General features: G+C 44.9%; 1 protein-coding gene across 5 annotated transcripts in view; it reads right to left on the bottom strand.

The window, feature by feature from the left end:
• Window positions 1-10316: 10316 nt before the first annotated feature.
• LOC112226698 (zinc finger CCCH domain-containing protein 13) overlaps window positions 10317-23684 on the bottom strand; it is a 36171-nt gene continuing 22803 nt past the window's right edge. For 2 of the 5 annotated variants that reach the window (XM_042330382.1, XM_042330384.1), the window contains exons 15-18: window positions 21615-21689; window positions 21098-21200; window positions 13376-13479; window positions 10317-11225 (exon numbers count right to left, since the gene is read on the bottom strand). In XM_042330382.1, coding sequence (XP_042186316.1) covers window positions 11108-11225; window positions 13376-13479; window positions 21098-21200; window positions 21615-21689 — 400 coding nt within the window. In that variant the 3' untranslated portion in view covers window positions 10317-11107. The remainder of the gene's footprint in view (window positions 11226-13375; window positions 13480-21097; window positions 21201-21614; window positions 21690-23684) is intronic. The other 3 variants (XM_042330380.1, XM_042330383.1, XM_042330381.1) reach the window with 2 other exon arrangements.

Here is a 23684-nt window from a genome sequence, read left to right as displayed (position 1 = left end):
TATACCCCATACTACCCCACCCTTACCTAAACCACCTACTACCCCACCCTTACCTAAACCCCTACTACCCCACCCTTACCTAAACCCCTACTACCCCACCCTTACCTAAACCCCTACTACCCCACCCTTACCTATACCCCATACTACCCCACCCTTACCTAAACCCCATACTACCCCACCCTTACCTAAACATCTTAATACCCCACCCTTACCTAAACCCCATACTACCCCACCCTTACCTAAACCCCTACTACCCCACCCTTACCTAAACCCCTACTACCCCACCCTTACCTCTACCCCTACTACCCCACCCTTACCTAAACATCTTACTACCCCACCCTTACCTCTACCCCATACTACCCCACCCTTACCTAAACCCCTACTACCCCACCCTTACCTAAACCCCATACTACCCCACCCTTACCTAAACCCCTACTACCCCACCCTTACCTAAACCCCATACTACCCCACCCTTACCTCTACCCCTACTACCCCACCCTTACCTCTACCCCTACTACCCCACTCTTACCTAAACATCTTACTACCCCACCCTTACCTCTACCCCATACTACCCCACCATACCTAAACATCTTACTACCCCACCCTTACCTCTACCCCATACTACCCCACCCATACCTAAACATCTTACTACCCCACCCTTACCTCTACCCCCTACTACCCCACCCTTACCTAAACCCCATACTATCCCACCCTTACCTAAACCCCATACTACCCCACCCTTACCTAAACCCCATACTACCCCACCCTTACCTAAACCCCATACTACCCCTCCCTTAACTAAACCCCATACTACCCCACCCTTACCTATACCCCATACTACCCCTCCCTTACCTAAACCCCATACTACCCCACCCTTACCTAAACCCCATACTACCCCACCCTTACCTAAACCCCATACTACCCCACCCTTACCTAAACCCCATACTACCCCACCCTTACCTAAACCCCATACTACCCCACCTTTACCTATACCCCATACTACCCCACCCTTACCTAAACCCCATACCACCCCACCCCACCCTTACCTAAACCCCATACCTTCCTCCCCATAACTCATCCCCACTGTACCACCCTAATCTAGTACCACCCTAATCTTGAACAAACCCCCCTAAGCGTCCTGAACATCACCCTTCCGAAGACAGATGTGCCCTTGTTCTACACAAGAGGTCCACGATGAAGAGGTCCCCCTTCTTCTCCACACTGATGTTGTGACATCATACATCAACAAAATGGCCGCCAGGCAGAAGACTGCAGAGATACGCTGCACTGCATTAGCTCATACAGCTCAGCCTGTGAGCAATATCCTCCTGCTAGAGTTCCCCATCTCCGTTAGCCTGGTCCCAGATCAGTTTGTGCTGCCATGTCATCGGCTTATGGTCTCTGTCACACCAGCAGAAACAGATCTGGGCTACATCGCCATGATATCCAAGCATCAGGCTCAGTATTTCATTTGACTATCCCCTCCCCCATTGTGCAAACATTTGACCAATTGTTTGTAAAGGAGGACTTTATTAAAATGTCATTTAGCTTTGGATGCTTGGATTGTATCTGTGTGTTGTTCTCATGCTGATAGAAAGCTGTTGTGGGCGTATTGATTAGGAATATATTGATGTGGAGCTCTATCAACAGGATATTGATCCTGAACTGATCAGCACCCCTGGTTCTGTAACCGGTGGAACAGTAACCTTAAAGTTTATTTACCTTCTCTGTTACTCTTTCATGATATTTCCATCCTCTTATCAAATTTCCACAAGCTTCAGTCAGGCGAAGATAAGACAATAATTGGTTTTGGCATGTTGTTCATGAAACATAAATACTAAGCCAAGCGGTCTCTTGCCGTGTGAATGACAAGCTGTGTGTCAGGAAATGTCATGTAAAGACTGCATTATTAAGAGCTTAGTTACTGGTTTCTCCCTGTGATCTTAGAGAAATAACTCTTCTCTTCTGTTAGCCCTTTTCTGTTCTGTAAGACCTTCCGAACCTAGCCTGGGTACCAGTCTGTTTGTGCTAACATTCCGCTCCTTGCCGCCCATTGTCATACCAAACATGTTTGTCATATGACACGGTGTACAAGGGGTGGAATGGTAGCACAAAACACGTCTGGATTTCAGACTGGTCTGAACCTACAAGCTACAAGTAAATAGTTAAACAACGGAAGAACAACTTAGCCTGGTAACAGAAGTCTCCAGCCTGGTATCTCAAGCTCTTTGCTGTGCATATGTACGCCGACTGATCCTAGATCTGAAACTATCCCAAGTCTGCCCCTTATACTGTATGCGTGGTATACCTGTAAGGGCCAGCAACTTGCTGAATAAAATTACATAACTGAACTGCAAATTATTGCGTAAAATTGTTTTATATTTTTATATAATGTGATTGAATTATTCTAGCGTCGGGTCAAACAAAAGCATGTCTTGTAGGCTTTGGTGACCTCTTTATTACTAAAGTAGAAGAGCCTCTTCCTGTCTTCATCTGATATAGTGACCCATCCATCCAGGGTGATGTAATGTGTAGACTATAGATAACAGTACAGGTGACCTAGTAAAGAGATGTTCTTAACCAGAATAATAAGTCTCCCAGTGATCTGGGGTTATATATATATATATATATATATATATATATATATATGTTGTTTGTGGGTATAGATCGTATGTTAATTACAGTGTATATATATACAGAGCACACACCTTACATATAGGTCAGACACTGAGCAGCACTGCAGCATATCCCACAAACCCCTGTTCCTGGCAGGCAGCCGTGTGAAAATGCTATGTGTTGGCGGCTTGGTGCTGCATTGTTGTATCAGCACGATTCTATCCAGCCAGCAGGATGCAGCATATCCTTAACATACTGCACCCAATGGGGGAGACACAGAGAGAGAAAATATCTCCAACTCCAAATCAGACACAACCCAGCAGGCACAGGTCGTTGTATGACGGGCAGATTGTGGTTGTTTTTGAAAGGTTTTTAAGAGTTATTTCTTTAGACATCAATACGACGTCTTCTAGACTTCTAAAGACAAATTTAAAAATATATATTCAACAAGGAATATGACCTGCCTAAGAGACGTCTTTTTTCTGGCGTCTCTCGTAACTCATATCCAAACAAAAATATGACCTGTTTATTTACGACCTCCCAATATTACAAATGAAACGCTGTGCTCATACATCTGACAGCAGCCATGTTCACTGCAACCCATATGTATAGTACGTCACACCACTACACCCAGCTCCTATGACAACGGTGAGATCTTCTGTAAAGAGGAAATAGGCTTTTTAAAATAGCAAACACATCCTAAGGTCACATTCACAATCACTGTTGAACATGTATTTTGTACCAGCATATAATTAAGCAATAAGGCCTGAGGGGCTGTGGTAAATGGCCAATATACCACGGCTAAGGGCTGTACTTAGGCACGATGCAACACCGAGTGCCTGGACACAGCCCTTAGCCGTGGTAAATTGGCCATATAACACAAACCCCCGAGGTTCCTTATTTCTATTATTTTGGTTACCAACAAAATTTTGGTTACCAACAAAATTAGAGCAGTAAAAAATAACTGTTTTGTCATACCCGTCGTCAGCCAATCAGCATTCAGGGCTCGAACCACCCAGTTTATAATTTTGATTAGACAGATATTTATCTTGGAATAACAAAACCCCATCAGTAAGGAAAATAAATCTCTAGGTCAAATAACGTCTTTATTAACTGACATGTATAAAAGCAACAGATACCATTAATAAGAAGGTGCTAGAAGCGTATTATATGGTGAGCTACCGAGTGGCTAGGACAGGCAAGCCCCATACTATTGTGGAGGACTTAATTCTTCCTGCTGCCGCAGATATGGCTGGGACAATGCTGGGGGAAAAGGACAAACAAAATCAAACAACACTGTTTCACGACGCATCAGTGACAGGAGATGTTGAGACAATTACTGCTTCACATACAAGCCAGTGAATTCTATACAGCTGGATCAAATCAAATCAAATGTATTTATATAGCCCTTTGTACATCAGCTGATATCTCAAAGTGCTGTACAGAAACTCAGCCTAAAACCCCAAACAGCAAGCAATGCAGGTGTAGAAGCACGGTGGCTAGGAAAAACTCCCTAGAAAGGCCAAAACATAGGAAGAAACCTAGAGAGGAACCAGGTTATGTGGGGTGGCCAGTCCTCTTCTGGCTGTGCTGGGTGGAGATTATAAACCTAGAGAGGAACCAGGCTCTGAGGGATGGCCAGTCCTCTTCTGGCTGTGCCGGGTGGAGATTATAACAGAACATGGCCAAGATGTTCAAATGTTCATAGATGACCAACAGGAGATTATAACAGAACATGGCCAAGATGTTCAAATGTTCATAAATGACCAGCATGGTCAAATAATAATAAGGCAGAACAGTTGAAACTGGAGCAGCAGCACGGCCAGGTGGACTGGGGACAGCAAGGAGTCATCATGTCAGGTAGTCCTGGGGCATGGTCCTAGGGCTCAGGTCCTCCGAGAGGGAGAAAGAAAGAGAGAAGGAAAGAGAGAATTAGAGAGAAAACACTTAAATTCACACAGGACACCGGATAAGACAGGAGAAGTACTCCAGATATAACAAACTGACCCTAGCCCCCCGACACATAAACTACTGCAGCATAAATACTGGAGGCTGAGACAGGAGGGGTCAGGAGACAGTGTGGCCCCATCCGAGGACACCCCCGGACAGGGCCAAACAGGAAGGATATAACCCCACCCACCTTGCTAAAGCACAGCCCCCACACCACTAGAGGGATATCTTCAACCACCAACTTACCATCCTGAGACAAGGCTGAGTATAGCCCACAAAGATCTCCGCCACGGCACAACCCAAGGGGGGGCGCCAACCCAGACAGGAATATCACATCAGTGACTCAACCCACTCAAGGTACGCACCCCTCCTAGGGACGGTTTGAAAGAGCCCCAGTAAGCCAGTGACTCAGCCCCTGTAATAGGGTTAGAGGCAGAGAATCCCAGTGGAAAGAGGGGAACCGGCCAGGCAGAGACAGCAAGGGCGGTTCGTTGCTCCAGAGCCTTTCCGTTCACCTTCCCACTCCTGGGCCAGACTACACTCAATCATATGACCCACTGAAGAGATGAGTCTTCAGTAAAGACTTAAAGGTTGAGACCGAGTTTGCGTCTCTTACATGAATAGGCAGACCATTCCATAAAAATGGAGCTCTATAGGAGAAAGCCCTGCCTCCAGCTGTTTGCTTAGAAATTCTAGGGACAATTAGGAGGCCTGCGTCTTGTGACCGTAGCATACGTGTAGGTATGTACAGTAGGACCAAATCAGAGAGATAGGTAGGAGCAAGCCCATGTAATGCTTTGTAGGTTAGCAGTAAAACCTTGAAATCAGCCCTTGCCTTGACAGGAAGCCAGTGTAGGGAGGCTAGCACTGGAGTAATATGATACATTTTTGGGGTTCTAGTCAGGATTCTAGCAGCCGTATTTAGCACTAACTGAAGTTTATTTAGTGCTTTATCCGGGTAGCCGGAAAGTAGAGCATTCCAAGTAGTCTAACCTAGAAGTGACAAAAGCATGGATTAATTTTTCTGCATCATTTTTGGACAGAAAGTTTCTGATTTTTGCAATGTTACGTAGATGGAAAAAAGCTGTCGTCGTCGGGAGCAACTGCTTGCACGCGCGTTACCATTCCACTGTGGCGTCGGGATCCCCGAGCTGACGAGGTAAAAATCTGTCTTTCTGCCCCTGAACAAGGCAGTTAACCCACTGTTCCTAGACCATCATTGTAAATAAGAATTTGTTCTTAACTGACTTGCCTAGTTAAATAAAGGTCAAATTGACCGTTTTTTTTTTAAATTGAGAGACGAGCTTAAATGTTCTTTACTGACCATCATTTTCACTTCTCTGACCGCTTGCATGACGACGAGTTTCTCACACGACTGGCCTATCTGGGTGATGTTTTTTCTCACCTGAATGATCTGAATCTAGGATTACAGGGACTCTCCACAACTATATTCAATGTGCAGGACAAACTTGAGGCAATGATTAATACGTTGGAGCTCTTCCCTGTCTGTATTAACAAGGACAACACACAGGTCTTTCCATCAATGTATGATTTATTTTACGTGCAAATGAACTCCAGCTTACAGACAATGTCAAATGTGATATAGCAAAGCACCTGAGGGAGCTGGGTTCACAATTATGCAGGTACTTTCCCAAAACGGATGACACAAACAACTGGATTCATTATCCCTTCTCTTTGCATATTTGAGCTGTTCTTACCCTAATGTGGACTTAGAACCTATTTGGTAATATACCATCTTCTGTATACCACCCGTACCTTGTCTCAAAACAACTGATTGGCTCAAACGCATTAAGAAGGAAAGAAATTACACAAATTAACTTAAGGCACACCTGTTAATTGAAATGCATTCCAGGTGACTACCTCATGAAGCTGGTTGAGAGAATGCCAAGAGTGTACAAAGCTGTCATCAGGGTAAAGTTTGGCTACTTTGAAGAAACTAAAATCTAAAATATATTTTGATTTGTTTAACACTTTTTTGGTTGCTATCTGATTTCATATGTGTTATTTCATAGTTTTGATGTCTTCAGTATTATTCTACAATCTAGAAAGTAGTAAGAAACAAAGAAAAACCCTGGAATGAGTAGATGTTTCCAAACATTTTTTGCTTGGTACTGTATATACTTGATTTTGAATAGGCCCCAAGGTGTCACAAAGGCTGTCCTTCTACTCGCTAGCAGGATCCATCTTCCAGTAGCCGTTAGATGGTCAAGGATTTCCTGGAGGTTAGGCATGGGATGGGCATCCAGGTGTTTTTAATTCAGACCTCGGTAGTCAACACAGAATCAACCAGCTGTATTGATGATAGGCGATAAGCCTTCTTCCTGATTGGCTGTTCATCTGTGGTAAGGATGGTGTGGGTCACCACCTGTCTACACAGACCTTTGGCCATTGGTGCAGGACATTATGTAAGGCTTCCTGGGTGGATGTGTGCACAGCAGCCTTTTCCACAAGAGCCATGATGTGCCTGTCCCTCAGATGGTCACTGGGGGGCACTGTGCCTGTCCCTCAGATGGCCACTGGGGGCGCTGTGCCTGTCCATCAGATGGCCACTGGGGGGCGCTGTGCCTGTCCCTCAGATGGTCACTGGGGGGGCACTGCAAGACACAGCCATACCGCTGACAATGCTTCACAGCTGGGCTCTTCCGATCTGACATTTCCCTGGAGAAAAGGATGGTACTCCTGCCATCCGTCATGTTGCACGCCTGTCTGGAAGTTGAGCCAGACCCAGCACGGTAGGGAAGGCCAGACCCAGCACGGTAGGGAAGGCCAGACCCAGCACGGTAGGGAAGGCCAGACCCAGCACGGTAGTGAAGGCCAGGTGTAACTTGTGTATCACTAAGTGGAGAGCAGCTTGGCATGTCCACAGGACGTATGGCTTTGTCCATCTGCAAAGACAAATACTTGCTCAGAACAGGGCACTGTATTCAGATGGACTGTGGATCAAGTTCCTTTGCCTCCATCTGGTGGCCGCTTCTCCTGGTCCTTGCTGGACCTCAGGCAGAGAGCAGTTAAAGCCAGAGACGGCATTCACCCAGTTCTAGTGGGTGGTCTGGCCTGCCTGAGACGGCATTTACCCAGTTCTAGTGGGTGGTCTGGCCTGCCTGAGACGGCATTTACCCAGTTCTAGTGGGTGGTCTGGCCTGCCTGAGACGGCATTCACCCAGTTCTAGTGGGTGGTCTGGCCTGCCTGAGACGGCATTCACCCAGTTCTAGTGGGTGGCCTGGCCTGCCTGACAAGTCAGCTTATATGAGGGTCCCAAGCCGCACCAGCTCATCATGTGTGGGCTGCCCTTCTGAGACTGCTGGACTATTTCAGGTTACAATTTCCAAGTATGAGATTGCCCATTTCCTTTTTCAGCGGGACCAGGCTTCCAGTACACACAATTCTGCAATGGCAAGCAAAGTCTTGGATGCTCTTTTTGGCCTTGAATCCTCTTCGCCCCGTCCCCTCAGTCTTCAGAGAGAAATGACCAGAGGAATGCAGTCTTCAATTTGCCCCAGGTATTAACCTGCGACCTTTCAACTCGCCACCAGTCTATGGCTGTGACCTGTAGCACAGTAGTCACCAACAGCTCACACACACTATAGACACACACACACACACAAAATAAAATTTGATTTGACAATATAGACACCTATTTCAGTTGGGAGGAGGTCTTGTCTTCTGTCAATCATACCCACTAATATTAATATTTCATAACAGACACCCCCCCCCCCCTACAGTAATTACAGCTGAGGAAATCTGTGAGTTGATATCTACATATACTATATCTACTCCAACCAGGGAACCGTGTTAAAGAAGAGAGGATTAGTCATGACTGAGTAATTAGACAGGTCAGTGTGAAAACAGTAACGTGTTCATATTACACCACACACAAAATAAATCAAAGTATAATCTGAAAGATCATTTTAATGATTCATGGAATGTGTCTGTAACCAAAAGATTTGAAACACAGAAACAAGTCAAGCAATGACATGATGCCATTCAGATCAAAGTAGGTAAAGTCAGGTCAACAGACAGCAAATTATGTGTTCAGAAAATCTATTTTGTCTCCTGTTCTACCATGGCTACCTGCAGAGGTTAAACTGCTAAACATTGCCATCTGGTGGACAATAGCAGTATTGAAATGACAGTCTCAACAGAACAAATGAAAAACAGACATACCTGGTCTAAATCACTGTGTATTATGGCTTTCAGCTAGTTTAGTTGTGTTCCCATCGTCCACCCAGTTCTACCTTTGGCGTATTCTCTTGATTATACATTAATACACTTCTTTAAGTCGCAAAATAAAGTCTTTAAAATAAAAGTGGTGCACTTTGATATGAAAACGGACAATATAAACACAACACAATTTAACAACGATCCTCTCAAATTCCTTAACACGTTGAACTAAGGAAAAACACCAAAGACCATTCCTGATAACACTACATCAAGGAAACCTGTTGTTTCATCCATATGTGTAACAAGGTTTCCATCCAATCTTTTCACGAGTGTAAAGCACACGACGTTTAAACAAACAAAGTCACAACAGATCTGATGCAAACAAACATTTTCGGGAAACTTTCCAAAAGTCGACAAAACATGAAACCAGCCAGACTTTATGAAGCAAATATTGATATAATAACCATAATTTCTAAGTTAACTTGGAGTCACAGTTGTGTGGTCCTCCCACTACGACTCAATGGGAACATGTAGTTTATTAAACTAATAAAATAAGTTATGAACTTCAGGGTGGTGAAAGTCCACGGTGATGAGCTTGATGCTTCTTTCCAATAAATGTCGAGGGTCTTAATCTGCTGACATGAAGATCTATGCTTGACTGCTGTTTGACAAATACAATGATTCTCTTTTGTCCATAATAATAACACATCTCATGTAGGCTATAGGTGCGCTCCAGCCAGCGGCCCTGTATCTGCACACTGCCAGCTGTTGGCTAGAACGAACGTATCAATACCAGAGGGGGTACACACTTTATAACCAAAACCTTTTTTATGGAAAAAACCCCAGTCAAATCGCAAAAAAGTTTTCATGTGCACTATGTAAATCACACACAGCCCGTTATCTACAACTAGTCAATTTGATGGAAACACAGCCCGTTATCTACAACTAGTCAATTTGATGGAAACACAGCCCGTTATCTACAACTAGTCAATTTGATGGAAACACAGCCCGTTATCTACAACTAGTCAATTTGATGGAAACACAGCCCGTTATCTACAACTAGTCAATTTGATGGAAACACAGCCCGTTATCTACAACTAGTCAATTTGATGGAAACACAGCCCGTTATCTACAACTAGTCAATTTGATGGAAACACAGCCAGTTATCTACAACTAGTCAATTTGATGGAAACACAGCCCGTTATCTACAACTAGTCAATTTGATGGAAACACAGCCCGTTATCTACAACTAGTCAATTTGATGGAAACACAGCCCGTTATCTACAACCAGTCAATTTGATGGAAACACAGCCCGTTATCTACAACTAGTCAATTTGATGGAAACAGCCCGTTATCTACAACTAGTCAATTTGATGGAAACACAGCCCGTTATCTACAACTAGTCAATTTGATGGAAACACAGCCCGTTATCTACAACTAGTCAATTTGATGGAAACACAGCCCGTTATCTACAACCAGTCAATTTGATGGAAACACAGCCCGTTATCTACAACTAGTCAATTTGATGGAAACACAGCCCGTTATCTACAACTAGTCAATTTGATGGAAACACAGCCCGTTATCTACAACTAGTCAATTTGATGGAAACACAGCCCGTTATCTACAACTAGTCAATTTGATGGAAACACAGCCCGTTATCTACAACTAGTCAATTTGATGGAAACACATCTTTGGTGGGAAAATGCGTGTTTTGTTTTTGTGCAGTTTTTAGAATCTTCGCATGAAAATCCTGTCGCCAGCTGGATGGAAATCTAGCGTGTGGGAAGAAAGAATAAGAAAAACAAACTCCTCCGTCTTCCATAATGAATATCTACATAACTCCCTGTGTGGCCCTGATGAGGACTTATGTCGTGGAGAGAGAGACATGTCGTTTGACAATAGCATCCATACAGGCAACAGGCAATCAATATATCAAGGCTTTCTCCAATATAAAGTGAATGAGAACATAGCAGGGAACATGTCAGTACAGGGAACATGTCAGTACAGGGAACATGTCAGTACAGGGAACATGTCAGTACAGGGAACATGTCAGTACAGGGAACATGTCAGTAGAAGCCGTGATTCTGTCCCAGCGGTCCATTCCAAAAAACAGGATTAGCAAATTAGCCAGCTAACTTTGAAAAACAACAGCGACATATACACTACATTTCCTAATTGATAAAAAAAAAAAAAAAGATTTGTTTATTGGTTGTTGAGTCAATTATAGCTTATCGAATTTGAAGTCTACTTATATAACTTTTACATTTTTTAAAAAGCATATTTGAAAAGTAAGCCTGGGGGGGAAGACCTCTGATCCAGCTTCCAGGACCAGGTTATTGGTGTGTGGTTGTCTGCTGTTCACTTGTTGACCTTGTCCCTGTCGATGCCCTTGTGTTGTGGCACGTGTCTGAAGATGCAGGTATTGTGTCGGACACAGCCTGTGGTTCTCCAGAAGTAACACTCCTGACTCTTCTCTCTGTAACACACGGACAAGAGCTTTCAGAATACACAGACTGAAATGTTACCTAGTGACAGCTGCCGATGTAAAAAGGGCTTTATAAATAAACATCGGGTTTTTAGAAACTCAGGGGGGTCCGTTAGAATAGTAAAATACACAAGGTGCAATTTTGAAATGTCGTTGTGCATCAGCAGTTCCTCTTATGTCAGTCACTGACAATCAGTCATTTAGCCATGTCAGCTAACATGGTTTCAGATTGGTAAATTAGCCAAGCCGGCTATCTAAGCATGGTCGAACTACCGACCGGAGGGCCCTCATTGATTTTGATAGTCACATTACTAAAAACTGCAAACATTTTCTCTAAAGTCAAAATGTATAGAATTGCATGACATTTGGTAAAATGCTGAATCTTCTCTCCACCCCATGGTAAAATGTGTAGAAATGAACTCTAAAAATAAAATAATAATCTCTCCACTGTCAAGAGGTGGGCTGCTAAAATGTTTTGCTCCAAATGTGGTGGGGTCTGCACAACTGTGGCCCCTCATGATGAGTTCAGACTTTGTATGAGTCTCTCTATGTGAATCAGATTTTGGAGCTCTGACCACGTCGGATGCCAACCACCCTACCCCCTCCCAGATTGTCCTGGGGAATGTTGTCAGAAGTTCTCTCAGAAAAGTTCTCACTTGACATTTATGCGCCATGTCTGACCATTAATGCAGAGAGTTTACTCGCCGAAGAAGAAACTGAGGCGTCAGAACTGGGACTGCTGCTATGCCTCCACAATATAAATACAATCACGACTTTCCTTCCTGGTTGAGGATCAAACAGAGAACCCCCCCACCAGAGAGGAGGGGGGGGTCTTATGACTAACGACCGGTCGTAAACTCTCTCTGGACCTGCGGAACAAAGGAATCTGATGTGTGTGTAGAGAAGAGAACGTGCCGCCAAAACTCCAACATCCGAAAGTGGATAATGAGACAATATTTCTAACAAAGAATGTGGGAAATGGTTGGTGGGGATGGAAACAATAATTATGTCATGTCATTTAGCATGCTGTGATGTCATAACATCTAAATGTTGTAAAACTTATGATTAAATATGGAACTACGCTAAAAGAATGTGAATTTAGCCTTCTAAAAATGAGATAATTGTTATCATATACAGTTTTTCCCTGTCAGTAACCACACCCACGTGAACACAGACATTATGCCAAACGGATGGAACACCCCCTTTTTAAAGAGTGCATAAAAGGACTGCTAATGAAATTTACACCAGGACCGTGTGGAACAGTGGCTACATATTGAAATGGTTTAAAACTACCAGAACAGAAAATGGTAAGACTCAAAACTCTTGAGTGAAGAAGATTGAATGTTCCGATGTAGTCTGTCTGCAGCTGTCTAAGTACTTTAGTCTAGTAAACTCGGCTGAGAACCATCCGAGGGCGTACCACTGACGTATCCAGTCTAACGAACTCAAGAGACAAAGAAGCCTCCTACAACTGAGGACATTGTGAACTCCAGTGGACAACCAGAGACTTATGTCGACCTACTCTCCAGAGACGGATAAGTGGTTTCAACAGAGAGATGACAACCGCAAAGAAGTGTAAATATATGTGTTGCATTTCTTTTCGAATAGGCGGTCGTTCATGTGCAAACTATTCATTTTTCATGAGCATAGCGTCCACATGTATGTACCAGCCCACTTTGTCTCTCCCTCTCTCTTATCTTACCATTGTGTAACAAGCCATCATATCGGGTTAGTCCACTAGGGACTTTCATTGCATTATGTTAGTAATCAATTCAACGTGTGTGTTTATGTATTTAAGCCAATTTGTGTATCGCTGAATCATCATTTAGACTATGGTTCGTGCAGATATCCAATAATTTTGCGACGTTCAGAATGAGACTGATATGAGGTAATAATGACTAATAGATGACTGGTATGATAATGATATATTCTGATATATTCTTGAGTTCATTCGGGAAACGGTAACTCATTAAACAAACTTTATCCGTGGTGCACCAAGTTACTAATGAGTTAATTGTTACATGATTCATTTAATCCCGTAATAACTAAACATAGTTAGTTGATGTGATAAAATAGCCGTCATCACATGAATGATAGACACGTCACGACAACAAGAGGCTGGGTGTGTGTTTTCTACTCACGGTGCGTTGGTGAGGGTGAAAGCTAATTGGGACAAGCCCAGTTTCTTCTGCATCACTCTATCGGGGTGACGGACAGCCAGCATCACTCCGTTCAACACCTCACCCTGACAGACAAGAAACAGAGACAGACAAGAAACAGCTGGAGACTCAGTGCAGGCTGATAGAACCAAGTTCTATCTCTGCAAATCTAGGTTGACAGGCTGATATATGACAGAGAACAATATATATTAGATGTCGACCGATTAATCGGAATGGCCGATTAATTAGGGCCGATTTCAAGTTTTAATGACAAATCGGAAATCGGTATTTTTGGGCGCAATGTATTTTTTTATACCTTTATTTAACTAGGCAAGTCAGTTAAGAACACAGTCTTATTTTCAATGATGGCCTAGGAACGGTCGGTTAACTGCCCTGTTCATGGGCCGAACGACAGATTTTCACCTTGTCGGCTCGGAGGATCCAATCTTGCAACCTTACAGTTAACTAACTAATCTAACAATCAATCAATCAATCATAATCACTAGTTATAACTACACAGGGTTGATGATATTACTCATTTATCTAGCGTGTCCTGCGTTGCATATAATTGGCTGGGGGATGATTTAACAAAAGCGCATTTGCGAAAAAAGCACAATCGTTAGACGACTGTACCTAACCATAAACCTCAATGCCTTTCTTAAAATCAATACACAGAAGTATATCTTTTTAAACCTGCATATTTAGCTAAAATAAATCCAGGTTGGCAGGCAATATTAACCAGGTGAATGTGTCATTTCTCTTGCGTTCATTGCACGCGGAGTCAGGGTATATGCAACAGTTTGGGCTGCCTGGCTCATTGCCAACTAATTTCCCAGAATGTTACGTAATTATGACATAACATTGAAGGTTGTGCAATGTAACAAGAATATTTAGACTTATGGATGCCACCGGTTAGATAAAATACCGAACGGTTCCTTATTACACTGAAATAATAAACGTTTTGTTTTCGAAATGATAGTTTTCGGATTCGACAATATTAATGACCAAAGGCTCGTATTTCTGTGTGTTTTATGTTATAATTAAGTCTGATTTGATAGAGCAGTCTGACTGAGCGATGGTAGGCAGCAGCAGGCTCATAAGCATTCATTCAAACAGCACTTTTGTGCGTTTTGCCAGCAGCTCTTCGCAAGCACAGCGCTGTTTATGACTTCAAGCCAATCAGCCTAATGGCTGGTGTAACCAATGTGAAATGGCTAGCTAGTTAGCTGGGTGTGCGCTAATAGCATTTCAAACATCAATTGCTCTGAGACTTGGAGTAGTTATTCCCCATGCTCTGCAAGGGCCGCGGCTTTTGTGGAGCAATGGGTAACGCTGCTTCGAGTGTGGCTGTTGTCGATGTTGTCGATGATGGGCGAAGAGGGGGACGGAAGCTATACTGTTACACTGGCAATACTATAGTGCCTATAAGAACATCCAATAGTCAAAGGTATATGAAATACAAATGGTATAGAGAGAAATAGTCCTATAACTACTATATTAACTACAACCTAAAACTTCTTACCTGGGAATATTGAAGTCTCATGTTAAAAGGAACCACCATCTTTCATATGTTCTCATGTTCTGAGCAAAGAACTGAAACGTTATCTTTATTACATAGCACATATTGCACTTTTACTTCTCCAAGACTTTGTTTTTGCATTATTTAAACCAAATTGAACATGTTTCATTATTTACTTGAGGCTAAATTGATTTTTATTGATGTATCATATTAAGTTAATATGATACATCATTGTCATTATAACAAATAAATACGTTTTTAAATTATAAAATATATATATATATATATATACATACATACACGCCTCCAACTCAATCATCAAGTTTGCGGACGACACAACAGTGGTAGGCTTGATTACCAACAACGACGAGACGGCCTACAGGGAGGAGGTGAGGGCCCTCGGAGTGTGGTGTCAGGAAAATAACCTCACACTCAACGTCAACAAAACTAAGGAGATGATTGTGGACTTCAGGAAACAGCAGAGGGAGCACCCCCTATCCACATCGATGGAACAGTAGTGGAGAGGGTAGCAAGTTTTAAGTTCCTCGGCATACACATCACAGACAAACTGAATTGGTCCACTCACACAGACAGCATCGTGAAGAAGGCGCAGCAGCGCCTCTTCAACCTCAGGAGGCTGAAGAAATTCGGCTTGTCACCAAAAGCACTCACAAACTTCTACAGATGCACAATCGAGAGCATCCTGGCGGGCTGTATCACCGCCTGGTACGGCAACTGCTCCACCCTCAACTGTAAGGCTCTCCAGAGGGTAGTGAGGTCTGCACAACGCATCACCGGGGGCAAACTACCTGCCCTCCAGGACACCTACACCACCCGATGTTACAGGAAGGCCATAAAGATCATCAAGGACATCAACCACCCAAGCCACTGCCTGTTCACCCCGCTATCATCCAGAAGGCGAGGTCAGTACAGGTGCATCAAAGCTGGGACCGAGAGACTGAAAAACAGCTTCTATCTCAAGGCCATCAGACTGTTAAACAGCCACCACTAACATTGAGTGGCTGCTGCCAACACACTGACACTGACTCAACTCCAGCCACTTTAATAATGGGAATTGATGGGAAATGATGTAAATATATCACTAGCCACTTTAAACAATGCTACCTTATATAATGTTACTTACCCTACATTATTCATCTCATATGCATACGTAGATACTGTACTCTATATCATCGACTGCATCCTTATGTAATACATGTATCACTAGCCACTTTAACTATGCCACTTTGTTTACATACTCATCTCATATGTATATACTGTACTCGATATCAGCTACTGTATCTTGCCTATGCTGCTCTGTACCATCACTCATTCATATATCCTTATGTACATATTCTTTATCCCCTTACACTGTGTATAAGACAGTAGTTTTGGAATTGTTAGTTAGATTACTTGTTGGTTATTACTGCATTGTCGGAACTAGAAGCACAAGCATTTCGCTACACTCGCAGTAACATCTGCTAACCATGTGTATGTGACAAATAAAATTTGATTTGATATATATATATATATATATATGTATATATATATTTTTTTAATTGTCTGATTAATCAGTATCGGCTTTTTTTCTAATATATATATATTAGATATATTATCACTGGCAGACGTACGGCGGCAACAGACCTTAAAAGGAGTCCAGCCATAGGCAGACAGCAACAGACAGTAACCGACAGTAACCGACAGCAACAGACAGTAACCGCCAGCAACCGACAGTAACCGACAGTAGCAGGCAGTAACCGACAGTAGCAGGCAGTAACAGACAGCAACAGACAGTAGCAGGCAGCAACAGGCGTACAGCAATAGACAGTAGCAGGCAGCTACAAACAGTAGCAGGCAGTAACAGACAGCAGCAGGCAGCAGCAGACAGCAACAAGCAGCAACAGGCGTACAGCAATAGACAGTAGCAGGCAGCTACAGACATTAGCAACAGGCAGCAACAGGCATCTTTGAGCAGTCGCAGATGTCCTGATATTTTCTAACATGTTTGATTTTATGAGCACAAAATCTGCAAAGATCTTGAAGGTGGAGCTGAGGAAGCGACACATTTTGAGAACGATGAACAGCAATAGCCAATGAGAGCTCGCCAGAGAAAAATCCAGTCTCATCGTTTAGTGGGTGACCCAGTCTCCCCCACATCGTTTAGTGGGTGTCCCAGTCTCCCCCACATCGTTTAGTGGGTGACCCAGTCTCCCCCACATCGTTTAGTGGGTGACCCAGTCTCCCCCACATAGTTTAGTGGGTGACCCAGTCTCCCCACATCGTTTAGTGGGTGACCCAGTCTCCCCACATCGTTTAGTGGGTGACCCAGTCTCTACCACATCGTTTAGTGGGTGACCCAGTCTCTACCAAATTGTTTAGTGGGTGACCCAGTCTCCACCACATCGTTTAGTGGGTGACCCAGTCTCCACCACATCGTTTAGTGGGTGACCCAGTCTCTACCACATCGTTTAGTGGGTGACCCAGTCTCTACCACATCGTTTAGTGGGTGACCCAGTCTCTACCACATCGTTTAGTGGGTGACCCAGTCTCCACCACATCGTTTAGTGGGTGACCCAGTCTCCACCACATCGTTTAGTGGGTGACCCAGTCTCTACCACATCGTTTAGTGGGTGACCCAGTCTCTACCACATCGTTTAGTGGGTGACCCAGTCTCTACCACATCGTTTAGTGGGTGACCCAGTCAATACCACATCGTTTAGTGGGTGACCCAATCTCATCGTTTAGTGGGTGATCCAGTCTCCACCACATCGTTTAGTGGGTGACCCAGTCTCCACCACATCGTTTAGTGGGTGACCCAGTCTCTACCACATCGTTTAGTGGGTGACCCAGTCTCTACCACATCGTTTAGTGGGTGACCCAGTCTGTACCACATCGTTTAGTGGGTGACCCAGTCTCTACCACATCGTTTAGTGGGTGACCCAGTCTCTACCACATCGTTTAGTGGGTGACCCAGTCAATACCACATTGTTTAGTGGGTGACCCAGTCTCATCGTTTAGTGGGTGATCCAGTCTCCACCACATCGTTTAGTGGGTGACCCAGTCTCTACCACATCATTTAGTGGGTGACCCAGTCTCCCCACATCGTTTAGTGGGTGACCCAGTCTCTACCACATTGTTTAGTGGGTGACCCAGTCTCCACCACATTGTTTAGTGGGTGACCCAGTCTCCACCACATCGTTTAGTGGGTGACCCAGTCTCCACCACATCGTTTAGTGGGTGACCCAGTCTCCACCACATCGTTTAGTGGGTGACCCAGTCTCTACCACATCGTTTAGTGGGTGACCCAGTCTCTACCACATCGTTTAGTGGGTGACCCAGTCTCTACCAAATCGTTTAGTGGGTGACCCAGTCTCTACCACATCGTTTAGTGGGTGACCCAGTCTCTACCACATCGTTTAGTGGGTGACCCAGTCTCTACCACATTGTTTAGTGGGTGACCCAGTCTCTACCACATCGTTTAGTGGGTGACCCAGTCAATACCACATTGTTTAGTGGGTGACCCAGTCTCTACCACATCGTTTAGTGGGTGACCCAGTCTCCACCACATCGTTTAGTGGGTGACCCAGTCTCCACCACATCGTTTAGTGGGTGACCCAGTCTCTACCACATCGTTTAGTGGGTGACCCAGTCAATACCACATTGTTTAGTGGGTGACCCAGTCTCTACCACATCGTTTAGTGGGTGACCCAGTCTCCACCACATCGTTTAGTGGGTGACCCAGTCTCCACCACATCGTTTAGTGGGTGACCCAGTCTCTACCACATCGTTTAGTGGGTGACCCAGTCTCTACCACATCATTTAGTGGGTGACCCAGTCTCCACCACATCGTTTAGTGGGTGACCCAGTCTCTACCACATCGTTTAGTGGGTGACCCAGTCTCTACCACATCGTTTAGTGGGTGACCCTGTCTCTACCACATCGTTTAGTGGGTGACCCAGTCTCTACCACATCGTTTAGTGGGTGACCCAGTCTCTACCACATTGTTTAGTGGGTGACCCAGTCTCTACCACATTGTTTAGTGGGTGACCCAGTCAATACCACATCGTTTAGTGGGTGACCCAGTCTCTACCACATTGTTTAGTGGGTGACCCAGTCTCTACCACATCGTTTAGTGGGTGACCCAGTCTCCCCACATCGTTTAGTGGGTGACCCAGTCTCCCCACATCGTTTAGTGGGTGACCCAGTCTCCCCCACATCGTTTAGTGGGTGACCCAGTCTCTACCACATCGTTTAGTGGGTGACCCAGTCTCTACCAAATCGTTTAGTGGGTGACCCAGTCTCTACCAAATCGTTTAGTGGGTGACCCAGTCTCTACCACATCGTTTAGTGGGTGACCCAGTCAATACCACATCGTTTAGTGGGTGACCCAGTCTCTACCACATCGTTTAGTGGGTGACCCAGTCTCCCCACATCGTTTAGTGGGTGACCCAGTCTCCCCACATCGTTTAGTGGGTGACCCAGTCTCCCCACATCGTTTAGTGGGTGACCCAGTCTCCCCACATCGTTTAGTGGGTGACCCAGTCTCTACCACATCGTTTAGTGGGTGACCCAGTCTCTACCAAATCGTTTAGTGGGTGACCCAGTCTCTACCACATCGTTTAGTGGGTGACCCAGTCTCTACCACATCGTTTAGTGGGTGACCCAGTCTCTACCACATCGTTTAGTGGGTGACCCAGTCTCTACCACATCGTTTAGTGGGTGACCCAGTCAATACCACATCGTTTAGTGGGTGACCCAGTCTCATCGTTTAGTGGGTGATCCAGTCTCCACCACATCGTTTAGTGGGTGACCCAGTCTCCACCACATCGTTTAGTGGGTGACCCAGTCTCTACCACATCGTTTAGTGGGTGACCCAGTCTCTACCACATCGTTTAGTGGGTGACCCAGTCTGTACCACATCGTTTAGTGGGTGACCCAGTCTCTACCACATCGTTTAGTGGGTGACCCAGTCTCTACCACATCGTTTAGTGGGTGACCCAGTCAATACCACATTGTTTAGTGGGTGACCCAGTCTCATCGTTTAGTGGGTGATCCAGTCTCCACCACATCGTTTAGTGGGTGACCCAGTCTCTACCACATCATTTAGTGGGTGACCCAGTCTCCCCACATCGTTTAGTGGGTGACCCAGTCTCTACCACATCGTTTAGTGGGTGACCAAGTCTCTACCACATTGTTTAGTGGGTGACCCAGTCTCTACCACATTGTTTAGTGGGTGACCCAGTCAATACCACATCGTTTAGTGGGTGACCCAGTCTCTACCACATTGTTTAGTGGGTGACCCAGTCTCTACCACATCGTTTAGTGGGTGACCCAGTCTCTACCACATTGTTTAGTGGGTGACCCAGTCTCTACCACATCGTTTAGTGGGTGACCCAGTCTCTACCACATCGTTTAGTGGGTGACCCAGTCAATACCACATCGTTTAGTGGGTGACCCAGTCTCTACCACATCGTTTAGTGGGTGACCCAGTCTCTACCACATCATTTAGTGGGTGACCCAGTCTCTACCACATCGTTTAGTGGGTGACCCAGTCTCATCGTTTAGTGGGTGACCCAGTCTCTACCACATCGTTTAGTGGGTGACCCAGTCTCTACCACATCGTTTAGTGGGTGACCCAGTCAATACCACATCGTTTAGTGGGTGACCCAGTCTCTACCACATCGTTTAGTGGGTGACCCAGTCTGTACCACATCGTTTAGTGGGTGACCCAGTCTCATCGTTTAGTGGGTGACCCAGTCTCGACCACATCGTTTAGTGGGTGACCCAGTCTCTACCACATCGTTTAGTGGGTGACCCAGTCTCCACCACATCGTTTAGTGGGTGACCCAGTCTCATCGTTTAGTGGGTGACCCAGTCTCATCGTTTAGTGGTTGACCCAGTCTCATCGTTTAGTGGTTGACCCAGTCTCCACCACATCGTTTAGTGGTTGACCCAGTCTCCACCACATCGTTTAGTGGTTGACCCAGTCTCCACCACATCGTTTAGTGGGTGACCCAGTCTCCACCACATCGTTTAGTGGGTGACCCAGTCTCTACCACATCGTTTAGTGGGTGACCCTGTTATTACGATTTTGAAAGTGGTGTAGTGTACAGACAGAGGTACAGGCAGACGTACAGGCAGACGTACAGACAGAGGTACAGACAGAGGTACAGACAGAGACTTACATGTAGAGTCCTGATGGCTCTCTCACAGTGGTCCATGTCGGTGTAGTTGATAAATGCACAGTTGGAAGAACGCAAGATTTTGATACTGTGGATCGTCCCAGCACTGACAGAGAGACAATTACAACCCATTAACAGTCTTCTAGTCATCGTCTTATGTTACAGTAATATATATATACATATATATATATATATAGAATCCAGGGCCGAGACGTGTTGCCTCAGTTGAACAGGGTGGTTATGTGCTGCTAGAGAAGGGGAAGGAAGAGGAGAAAAACAGGAGAGAATGAGGTGATGGAGACAGGAGAGAGGAGAGGACAGGAGATGGAGACAGGAGAGGTGGTGGAGACAGGAGAGGACAGGAGAGGTGGTGGAGACAGGAGAGGACAGGAGAGGAGGTGGAGACAGGAGAGGACAGGAGAGGTGGTGGAGACAGGAGAGGACAGGAGAGGTGGTGGAGACAGGAGAGGACAGGAGAGGAGGTGGAGACAGGAGAGGAGGAGGAGGAGGATGTTCCTACCTGCTGAAGAGGCTGTGTAGCATTGGTTGTGTTGTGTTGGGCCCCAAACAGCCAACATATACAGGAAACAGACTGCTGTGGAGAGAGAAACATCTTCAGTGGCAGGAAGTCCAATGAAAAGTAATTCCAACAGTACCCAGCTATCAGACTCAATGCTACAAATCAACAGTACCCAGCTATCAGACTCAGTGTGCTATAACAGACAGCCCTAGACTCTTACTGTATGATAGCCATGCTAGGGCTCGCCAGAGTAACCATTCAAACAGGGCTCGCCAGAGTAACCATTCAGACAGGGCTCGCCAGAGTAACCATTCAAACAGGGCTCGCCAGAGTAACCATTCAAACAGGGCTCGCCAGAGTAACCATTCAAACAGGGCTCGCCAGAGTAACCATTCAAACAGGGCTCGCCAGAGTAACCATTCAAACAGGGCTCGCCAGAGTAACCATTCAAACAGGGCTCGCCAGAGTAACCATTCAAACAGGGCTCGCCAGAGTAACCATTCAGACAGGGCTCGCCAGAGTAACCATTCAGACAGGGCTCGCCAGAGTAACCATTCAAACAGGGCTCGCCAGAGTAACCATTCAAACAGGGCTCGCCAGAGTAACCATTCAAACAGGGCTCGCCAGAGTAACCATTCAAACAGGGCTCGCCAGAGTAACCATTCAGACAGGGCTCGCCAGAGTAACCATTCAAACAGGGCTCGCCAGAGTAACCATTCAAACAGGGCTCGCCAGAGTAACCATTCAAACAGGGCTGTTCAAGGTCACCTCTCCAGAGCGACATACAGAAGCAACCTGGGTCAACGCCCTGCTCAAGGTCTCGTCGACAGATCTCCCACCAACCCTCCCAAGATCCCCCACATTTCCCCAAGAGCTGCCCCTCAACCATCCAAGACCCCCACCCCTGAGAAAATAATAATGATAGTTCCACCCCCCCATGCACCAACCAACAAAATGAACCAAAGAGAAAGGAAAACAGAAAACAATGCAAAAAACCTAAAAACATCAAGGCCAACTAAAATCATAACATCAAGGCCAACTGAACATGTTTCAGTGCATCTATGGCACTATTTACCGTCTGTGTATCCGCGTATGTGCATTTGAATGAGAGTGTGTGTATGTGTACAAACACCTGCACGGCATCAGCCTCAGACAACCCAGCATTAGCTGTAACACTGCCCCTCACTGTCATTTAAATCTACTTTTTGTTATGTTTGTTATGTTTTTTAAAAACGTTTTAAAAATACTTTTATTCTTTGACCGTCACTCTATTCCCCATCTATCTCCAACTCCACATCCCAACACTCAGCCCATCCCATCTATCTCCAACTCCACATCCCAACCCTCTGCTTCCCTCAGCCAATCCCATCTATCTCCAACTCCACATCCCAACCCTCTGCTTCCCTCAGCCAATCCCATCTATCTCTGCCACCCTCTTCGGATTTCTATGCACCATTAACAATGCTGTGATGTTTAACGTAAACATTTTCTATCGAATAGAATCTACAGATTGCCTGTTGAAGATAAATACTTTTACTAAGAGTATTAGTAGTTTAGTAATTCACTGACCCGGTCTCTCCAGATCTCCTAACAGTACTATTTCTAGGGTGAATTTTAGATCAATGCTATGCATTTTCAGCCATTCCTGAACATGAGACCAGAAACAGGCGACCTGCGGGCAATACCAAAATAAACGGTCTATTGATTCTGTATCCTCACAACAAAATCTGCAGAGCTTCGATGATTTTATGCCCCATATATTCAACATTTTGTTGGTGGCAAGAATTCTATATAATAATTTTAGCTGAAAAGCACAAAACTCCCCGAAATGACAACTCCACCATTCCAATTTACAATCATTTAATATCAAAATACCATTTTCAAACATCTTTCCCATAAACACAGGTATTTCATCAACCAGCACATTGAGTTCAGCCATAATATTTGTTCTCCCTTTTCAGGGGGATGAAATTAAAATTGTAACCAGCTCTGCAATGCTGGTAATAAAGAGAGATACTTTGAAAAAGGTTTCATTTTCAATTAATCGAAAATGAGACATGGCAATCTGCA

Source organism: Oncorhynchus tshawytscha, linkage group LG11, assembly GCF_018296145.1.
Source record: "Oncorhynchus tshawytscha isolate Ot180627B linkage group LG11, Otsh_v2.0, whole genome shotgun sequence".
In the NCBI taxonomy this organism is placed as follows: Eukaryota; Metazoa; Chordata; class Actinopteri; order Salmoniformes; family Salmonidae; genus Oncorhynchus; species Oncorhynchus tshawytscha.
Note: the sequence above shows the minus strand (reverse complement) of the source record. Positions and strands in the feature narration are given on the sequence as shown.